The sequence below is a fragment of the Notothenia coriiceps genome, unplaced genomic scaffold (genome assembly GCF_000735185.1).
Source record: "Notothenia coriiceps isolate Sejong01 unplaced genomic scaffold, NC01 NC01_scaffold00021012, whole genome shotgun sequence".
Lineage (NCBI taxonomy): Eukaryota > Metazoa > Chordata > Actinopteri > Perciformes > Nototheniidae > Notothenia > Notothenia coriiceps.
This window is the reverse complement of record NW_011353713.1, coordinates 59,449-69,217: the sequence shown is the minus strand read 5'-3', so window position 1 is coordinate 69,217 and position 9,769 is coordinate 59,449. Positions and strand designations below refer to the sequence as shown.

At 39.5% G+C, this 9,769-nt stretch overlaps 1 protein-coding gene across 1 annotated transcript in view; it reads right to left on the bottom strand.

Moving 5' to 3' along the window:
• grk5l (G protein-coupled receptor kinase 5 like) overlaps nucleotides 1-9,769 on the bottom strand; it is a 20,065-nt gene that overhangs the window by 6,781 nt on the left and 3,515 nt on the right. Inside the window, exons 2-7 of the mRNA XM_010779991.1 lie at nucleotides 5,811-5,879; nucleotides 5,253-5,330; nucleotides 4,838-4,935; nucleotides 4,614-4,706; nucleotides 3,064-3,127; nucleotides 2,829-2,969 (exon numbers count right to left, since the gene is read on the bottom strand). Of these exons, the coding sequence (XP_010778293.1) occupies nucleotides 2,829-2,969; nucleotides 3,064-3,127; nucleotides 4,614-4,706; nucleotides 4,838-4,935; nucleotides 5,253-5,330; nucleotides 5,811-5,879 (543 nt within the window). The remainder of the gene's footprint in view (nucleotides 1-2,828; nucleotides 2,970-3,063; nucleotides 3,128-4,613; nucleotides 4,707-4,837; nucleotides 4,936-5,252; nucleotides 5,331-5,810; nucleotides 5,880-9,769) is intronic.

Sequence of the window (9,769 nt, the reverse complement as noted above, 5' to 3'; positions counted from 1 at the left end):
TTCAAATGACATATCTTCAGCTTCCTGAGGGGACACGTTTATGTTCACAATGAATGGGATGGCTGGATGTGGGTGACCAATGTTCGCACAGAGGAGCAGGGCCTCATCGTGGAGGCCTGGGTGGAAGAGGTTGGTAAGTACGCTTCAAGGTTTCAAAGCTTGAAATAAACTCAGGCTTCAAAAGAACAATCCAGACCAGTCATACCAGGTGGCATTGGCAGAGCACCATGGTCGTGCTATGTTATATGTTATACAAAATACAGTCCATAGTCGTCCAAACAATAAGTTATTAGTCCTTTTGATTTTTTTCATGGACCAATTTCTGTTTCTGTATTCTTCCTAGGCGGGAGGAGGATCCAACATGAGGGAAAAGCGTAAGTTATTATACTCTGATTTCCTTTTCTCCAGTGGTCAAAAAAAGACAATTGTATTTTGCTATTTTATATCTTTAATTAACATACCAATTACAGGTATCCCATGTGAATCAGCCTTGTTGTTTGCTGTATCTCTCCCAACATGTTTTTGTTGTCATTAGAAAAGCATGACGCACATTATTCACTTGCAGCTTTTTTGTTTCCTAACCGGGACCATGTCCCTTCGCTTTAGCAGTTCTTAAATTTGACAGTTATTGATCACACCCTGAGAGAGGATAGGAGCTCTAGATCTCAGTCTGGCCACATCTAAGCGTTTCCTTTCTTTGAACCCTTTGGACAATAGTGGGACATGAATGGGAACGCGTATGTGTGGTAGAGCTAAATTCATTATTTATTCAGATTTATGACGTGACATGAGACAGTCGTTTTACTTAGATGAAATCCCCAACAGCTGATGTCGTATTTTTAAGCATGTGTGTTTAGAGATGGTGTTTGTGGTGCTGGAGGCTCTACTGGAAGTCCTGCTTTTGTTGACTAACCCTCATTTTGACTGTTATTGTATCTCTCAACAGAGGTTCACGGAAAGATCACCAAACAAGAGGCTACAAACCTGCTGATGACAGGTTCATTACTCTCTGCCTTTCATTACCAAACGTTATGTCACTTGTGAAATATTGTGTTTTTTGTCAGAAAATTAGTTGTGGAACGTAAAGTCCACTTACAGTGGGGCAAAAAAGTATTTTAGTCGCACCCAATTGTGCAAGTTTCTCCTTAAAAGATGAGAGGGCCTGTACTTTTCATCCAGGTATCCCTCAACTATGAGAGACCAAATGAGAAACAAACTCAAGAAATACATTGTCTGGATTTTTAAGAAATCAACTGTGGGAGCAATTATTAGAAAATGAAGACATACAAGACCACTGATAATCTCCCTCGATCTGGGGCTCCACGCAAGATCTCACCCCGTGGCGTCAAAATGATCACAAGAACGGTGAGCAAAAATCCCAGAACCACACGAGGGGGACCTAGTCAATGACCTGCAGAGAGCTGGGACCAAAGTAACAAAGGCTACCATCAGTAACACACTACGCCGCCAGGGACTTAAAAGACACCTGTCCACAACCTCAAACATTCACACTCCAAACTCCACTATGGCCAATGTCATAGAGCTGTCAGATGACACCAGAAACAAACTTATAGTACTTTTTTCTAGACGTGTTTGGAGGAGAAAGAATGCTGAGTTGCATCCAAAGAACACCATACCTACTGTGAAACATGGGGGTGGAAACATCATGCTTTGGGGCTGTTTTTCTGCAAAGGGACCAGGACGACTGATCCGTGTAAAGGAAAGAATGAATGGGGCCATGTATCGTGAGATTTTGAGTGACAACCTCCTTCCATCAGCAAGGGCATTAAAGATGAAACGTGGCTGGGTCTTTCAGCATGACAATGATCCCAAACACACCGCCCGGGCAACGAAGGAGTGGCTTCGTAAGAAGCATTTCAAGGTCCTGGAGTGGCCTAGCCAGTCTCCAGATCTCAACCCCATAGAAAATCTTTGGAGGGAGTTGAAAGTCCGTGTTTCCGAGCGACAGCCCCAAAACATCACTGCTCTAGAGGAGATCTGCATGGAGGAATGGGCCAAAATACCAGCAACAGTGTGTGAAAACCTTGTGAAGACTTACAGAAAACGTTTGACCTCTGTCATTGCCAACAAAGGGTATATAACAAAGTATTGAGATTAACTTTTGTTATTGACCAAATACTTATTTTCCACCATAATTTGCAAATAAAGTCTTTAAAAATCAGTGATTTTCTGGATTTCTTTTTCTCATTTTGTCTCTCATAGTTGAAGTGTACCTAGGATGAAAATTACAGGCCTCTCATCTTTTTAAGTGGGAGAACTTGCACAATTTGTGGCTGACTAAATACTTTTTTGCCCCACTGTAGTTTGAGTTTGGCGTCTAGGCTCGGGCCTCATCACTCCACAGATTTACAAAGAACATTGAGTGATGATTAGATAACTATCCCCCGAGCCTACAGGTGGAGCTGGGGTGGTGGTGGGGCAGGCAAGTAGCAGCAGCATGAAACACAGCAGCAGGAACATGAACGTAGCAATAGCAAGTGAACACAGCAGTGGAGCAGCAGCATAGCGAGGCAGAGGCAGGAAGACCTGGCAGCTTAAATAGAGCGGCATGTTTAGGAGAATGTGTTTGGTTGTAAGAGGGACGAGGTGCGTCACGTGTTAATGAATCATTGGTGCTCGAGTTGACTGCCTGAACTAGCTCGCAGGCATCGCCTCATAAGTGAGATAGCAATTTAAAATCTTAAAGCTAAAATGGACAAGAACAGTGTTACCAGGTCTGAGAACAGTTTGTTCAGGGTGGTGATCACAGAGGTAATAACCTTTTTTCTGTAAATGAACATTTAAATTCTTCTTATACGTTTACTCACAACAAATCTACTGTTGACTTTCTCTAAAATCTGCTTCTCGTTGAGAGCCATGGACTCCCCTTTCCTCTTCTTTATCCTCTTCTTCTCCAGCTTCTTGCAGGCATACATCTTCCCTGTAGCTCGGACCTGGCAGGCACACACCTGAGGTAGAAGAACAACATGGTATCTCCCACATTGCTGTCATTCAAATCTGGGCATCAACATATATCTGTATCATCATGTGATCAACTCTTACCTCTCCAAATCCCCCCTTCCCCAGCACTCGGTACTGCCGGAACGTGTCTTTAGTGATTGGTTGCCTGACAGAACACAGAAACAGCGAGATCCATTAATAGACGCTCATATAGTATCGATTAGAACGGAGATGTTATCAGCGGAACTCAATATCATCCTGAGTCTATTTCCTGTGCTGAGGGTGGGGCCTCTCCTACGCAATTTCACTTTCCAGACACGGATACAATTAAGGCTCGTCTAAAAGCCTACCGTTTACTTCCAACGGCCTTTGATATGCACTCTGCATGAAATTATGTTCCTGTCTAGAGTCATCATACTGCTCTAAAGAGTCTCCGAAGTGACGCACAAGTCAAGATTCTTTATTTGTTTTCTTCTTAAAAATGATTTACTGTTGTAGGAAAGTAACATCTGAAAGTTAAATCAAGATTGCATTGCAAATAAGTATCAAACAATTACATTTTGATGTACTTGTTTATATCCTGAGTATCTAAATGTAATGCTATTTTATAAATACATTTATTTAAAGAAATTGTACTTTTACTCCACTACATTTAGGGATGCCAGAAACTGACCATGATCAAAATCGAAAATCGGACAGCCCTGGCGAATAATAATTGATTGCTGCTGGCTTCCTCCAAGTTTACAGTAAAACAAACTGGTGGTGTGACCAATGGCCATTTACAATTATTAATACTATTACTATTATTAGCATTAGTCTATATTTTGTTTGAAACTAAGCCAGGAAAAAAAAAAAAGAAGATAAATAATAATAAAAAAATATATAAATAAAATCGAATTTTAAAAATAATGTTCGATTATGGAGACTGTAACGAATATTCGAATAATCGCTGGCATCCCTACTACATGTACAGCTAAAGTTAATATTTACTTTTCTGATTAAGACTTTACATAGAAAATACCGAATCACTTTATAAGAAAAAATATGCTTTCTTATAGATTAAATTACCAAAATGTATAAAGTAGATATGTAGCTCTATAGTCACCGCCACAAAAAATAACAATCATATTAACGCAAGTATTCATTAATATGATATTATCATTAATAAATCAACTACAGGGGACATTCAAAGAAAACTTGAACTCCATTATATATATGGAAGTTTTATGCTGATATATATTAGTTCATCGTTTATACCCTATTCACCTTCACTGTCTTGAAAACATAACATAACATATATTCATCAAAAAATTGTCAAAATACTTTTTTTTATGGCCGTTGTCAGTGTTTATGGTGTGATACAAGGAGATTTTAGAAATTCCCTCAGTTGGAAACGTTATCTTTATACATGTTAACAAGAAGCTTTTCAAGTTGGATTAATCCCATGTTTAGGTTCTGAAAATGAAGCATATATTTAATAAGATAATGCCTCAGTTGCTTAATTTAAACATAGCATTTTAGACCACATTTTAGAAAATAATCGTCTTTGTGTAAGTTGTGCACATGGGCAAGTTTCACAGTGATATCTAACATTTAAATCTCCACCCTATTTACATATTCATATTTACATGTCTATTCTTATATTTGCGTACCTCTCCAGCATCTTCCACTGCAGGAATCGGTCGAAGTACATGCTGTTCTGGTAGTCCAAGAACGAAGCTCCTCTCAGGTAGTCATGCAGGACCCTGGTGCAACACAACAACAGTTAAACTGAGATAATGCACGCTATCATTCAGGCAGCAGTATGTTTACTGTTTGTTGTATAGTGAAAACAGTGAGACAGGGGAGAGGGAATAAAGAAGGAGGGGAGACTCACTTTCCGCAGTTGCTGAAGATCTCCTTACATGGACTCAGCTCAAGGTTTTCTCTACACTCTTCTCCAAAATCCTCCGCTATGTCTACACGCTGAGGGGACTACATACACAACAACAAATGTAAACAAACACAGTGACATACGCCACAAATACACAAATACATTGCTTTTTATTTCGCCTTACTACATCAGGAGAAACATGCATAACTGCTGTGTTTTGTACATTTAATGTGTACATTGAGTTAGTACATCCTTGTGAGAACGCTTGTGAGTGTTTCCTACAGCTCTAACTCAAGATTATTGTCTGCTTTTTCCACAGGATGCAATTATCAATCACTTTAAAAGGATACTGAATGCACTTTAACAACATAATGTGGAGAAAAAAAGGTTATAAAATTGATCAGATAAAGGAACGTACTTCTTTTGAGAGAAAAGTCTTGACGATCTGGTCCCCTCTCCATTTTCTTTTCTCATCCGGGGTCACCTCATAGTCTTCCTAAATAACACAAACAACAACACAAAATATCTAATTATGCCATGCAGTTTTAAATAGAAATGTGAATTATCTCTCTGGCTGGGTGTTTGTCCTCAATGATGACAGTTTATCTTTTTAGGTATTTAAGTCATCTCGTTTCCTATGAGACAGACGTCAGTTTTTACATGAATAACTTGAATATTGACTTGTTTAATTTCTGTTTTTAATCGTTTATTTATTTATTAATGTTTCCTTAATGCCTGCACTCACTGCTATAGTTCAACTATATTTCAAAAACCCAATGAAAATAGGGTTAATAAGGTTATAAAATAAATAACATAATGTAATGATGATGATTGATGACTCTCCCCTCTCCAAATATGAAGAAACAAATATATATTTTCAGTCAAACTCTTTTTCTGCCTTCAACAGGACATTTGTTATTCTGTATGATGGAGTAGCTCACACACACACACACACACACACACACACACACCTCACTCTGAGTGTGTTGCTGTCACTCTCACATAAACACATGCTGCTCTTGGCTCGGTGTCTCAACATATGAAGCTGTTGACACAAACAGGTTTTGGACGTTACACGCTGGACATATTGCAGAGGCAATGACATGAAGAGCGCTCTGACGCATTTCTCCAAAAAGATATGGGAGGGTAGCGGGGGGGGGGGTCAACATGGCGCCTGTGCTGCACGCTGCAGCGCTTCCTACCAGTGGCTTTTTTCCAACATGCTCCTGCGTTGCCTGGCAACCACACAGTAAACACGACGGGATTCCTTGAGGTCCTGGAGTGTCACAGTGTGTCACACCAGCGTCACCAGCTTTCCACTACAAAACACTCTCTCACAAAAACTAGAGACCAAACGTGTTTCATAAATTATTATTATAAAAAAATGCTTGTTTTACTTTTATCTTCCGTTCTATATTTTAGATGACATATATTTAAAGGATTATCAAATATTAGTGTTAACGAGCCTGAGTTAGCAAAGAGGCTATATTCTTTATCTGAACCTTGGACATATGTTGAAATACATTTTTTATGGGTGTTTAATGCTTTGTTCTTTGCAATTTAAAAACTATACCATTGTGTATAATGTGCTTTGGCAAAAATGTGTATTTATTTTGTCACTACAATAGCTCAACTGAGGCTTTGTTATCACAGGCTTCATACTGTACACACGCACGCACACGCACACACACACACACACACACACACACACACACACACACACACACACACACACACACACACACACACACACACGATAAGTTCTGTGACTATCACCCTTTGCTGATAGGGGGTCAGCCAAAGTGGAAAAGAAGACGCCCCCTTAAGTCTTTTGGAAGCCGAGGGGATCCAACACACACAAAAACACACACTTTCTGATGATGTAAGAGAAACCACTGGGATTCGAGAGAAGCACATTCCTTCCTCTGTCACACCTCTGATTTTGACTCGTTTACACATTTTTCGTTACATTTTCCTTAAAAGTTAATGAAGAGAAGACCTGAAAAAAGTGTACAAATAATGTATTTGACCCTTAGGCCTGTTTTTTTGTCAGTTAGGTGGTGGGCATAAAGCTCAGAGGTCGTTACATGGATTGCAGAATTAGCGCGAGCATGTGTTTAGGATGAGTGTGTGTAGAGTGGTTTCCCTCTCGCAGGGGGTGACGGTCATTTTTAGGGCTGGTTGAAGAGGGCAGAAAACGGCGGGGGTCTTGGGATTGGAAGGGCTGGTGTGGGAAACAATGCTGTCCTTTCTGTCCTCTCACATGCCTGCAAAGATATTCTGGGCATAGATAAAGACTTAAATGTGTCATGTGGGAGCTATTCCGTCTAGACGCAGGGAGAGAGAGATTGGAGAAGGGCCGGGTGACAAGGGGGGGATCTGACTGGTTAAATAATCGCTACTCAGTGTAATTGTCTCCTCTGGCTGCATGACCTAGCGTTGAAGTACATTCAGGTAACAATTTAATGAAAGTGAAAGCCCTGAAAAAGTGGATGGGGGTTTATCATACCTGCTTTCATCAAGGAAAGAGTGGTGTATTTCCACTAATCTAAATAGTCTATATGGCACCAGGGAATATTGGAGGAATTGATAATTTGCTAAGCCCCTCCTCTGTTGGTTACTGTTGCTATGCTTGTCAGGCTTTCCATTACACAATGATACATACGTGTTTACAACCAATAGGGCACCTGGAGAGCACAGACTCCCGCCAAAGCCGAAAGCCTTTTGCACTATTTTGCAATGTTAATAAAAATTGAAAAATTAATGTGTGAATCTGTTTGTGGTTTTTTTCTGCTCCAAAATGCATTTTTCTGTAACCTGCTTCCAAACTAATAGCTATAGGGGGATAATGTACTACTCTAATGTGTAGTCATTGTTTAAAGACAACACATCCTTGATTTAACACAGAAGTAAAGGAAAGCAGGCATCTGATTTTACTAAAAATGTTATTGGTTGCTGGTATATTTGATCTGTAGGCATAGCTAGGTAGCATAAGCTAATGTCAATGCTAAAACATTTAAATTATGTTTCAGGTGATGTTGTAGTTATGAATGATATTTCCTTCACTTTTGGAAATGATACTAGTTTACTCCTTTTGATAATAAACTAGTCATCCGGCTAACTTACACATTTGATCAGATAATTATAGCAGGGTTGCCAACTTGGGTACCTGGAGGGAGTGAGATTTTGATATCATGGGTTTAAATACACATATGCGCACAAAATGACTGCTATTGTGTCAGCAGCGTGACCTTAGCATATATATACAATATATACAAATACACAATATTGGACAAAGACTATAAAGGGCACACAGTTTAATTCACTAATGAAAGTCAAACACATGTTTGTTTCCACTGTTTTATTGTGTGCCTGTCGCAATAAGCAATTAATTGACTTATCGTACGATAAATAAAAATGAACTCGATAAATTGCCAATTACATGAGGATGTGACTAGCAGTTTGAAAGGATGTACTTGAATTATTATTATATATTATCATTATGTCAGTGGTCTAAAATGGTCATACAACGGTGCCGACAATATTATCGTTTATCGCAATAATTTCCGGGAAAATGTATCCAACAAAATTAATTATCGTGAGAGGCCTATACATGAAACACACACAGACAAATCTACAGACTTAATCCAAACTGCCAAATATATTAATTAACACACTCTCACTCTCATATACTCTTTGACAATATTTTGGCCTAGTAGAACAATAAGCAGCAGTCTTTGACTTTTTTATCATTTCTACTGGATCTTAGATCTGCGCATGCGCAATACGGGTCTGCAGTTGCGGCTCCATTGTATTTTTGTTGGGTAATCTATGGTAGGGCTAACCCATACAGTGGTGGGGCTCAAGTCAGTACTTGCAATGTAATTAAATGCACGCTCCCCTTGACAGTGAAACGCCACGCTCGAGGTTTAGATTATTTCCCTGTCTCAATCCAAATTGAACTGTAGTAAATAAAAAGGGCGACCTGGAGCCAATCCTGCAATTTCTCCACAGGTGAAAGAGTTGACATGCTGAAAACCCAACCCCTGCAGGGGGGTCTGGGGGGATTGTCCCCCAGGACATTTTTTTAAATACTAACATAAAATACACATTCTGGTAGGCTACTCTCTTGAGAAAAAAAAAAAAATCTATTACTACACGACATATTTAAAAAAATTAATGCCTTTTTAGTTTTTTGTTACTTTGTTTTTTGTTACTTTGTTACTGAAAGCTGAACCTGCTGCTCCTCACTGAGAGAAGAGGCTGTGTGAATTACTTTACATTGTGGATAAGGGTGGATAGCCTCCATTGTTCTGTATGTAAAAATGAAAGACAGCCCACACACCTCATCAAATAAAATAAATAAATAATAATAAATCATTAAAACGTGGGGTCTTATTTCATTCAACACGTAATGTTGTATCGATGTATATAGTAGAGATGTACTACAGCAAAAGTATTTTCCGTCGGGACTTCCTGCAACAACACCACGCCGTTATCTTGATTCTGATTGGCCAGAAGACATTATCAAAGATGTTCTATTGAGAAGACTATCACTACGTGACAAAAGTGTTCAAAACCGTTTCTATTCTTCGGTATTTCTTGACAAGTGGCTACTGAAATCAATCTTACTAACTGCTGTCTGTGCAATTTACTCGGCGCGAGTTGGCAGACTTTATTTTGCTTACTTTCACATCATTTTTCATGGTGGGGCTAAGCCATTTATTGGTATGGCTGTAGCCTACCCCAGCCATACCCTGACCGCAAATACCTCATTCCTTCTGTCTACTTGTATCCGAAATGCTTCTCGTTTTGCGCTGTTCTCCCGTTCAAATGAAATCGCCGCCAATCATATTTCCAAGCTCGCGCCAGGGGGGGGGTAGGGGTTACAAGGCTCGCGTCTTGTGCTGCATTCACTTGCACTCGGACATTAGA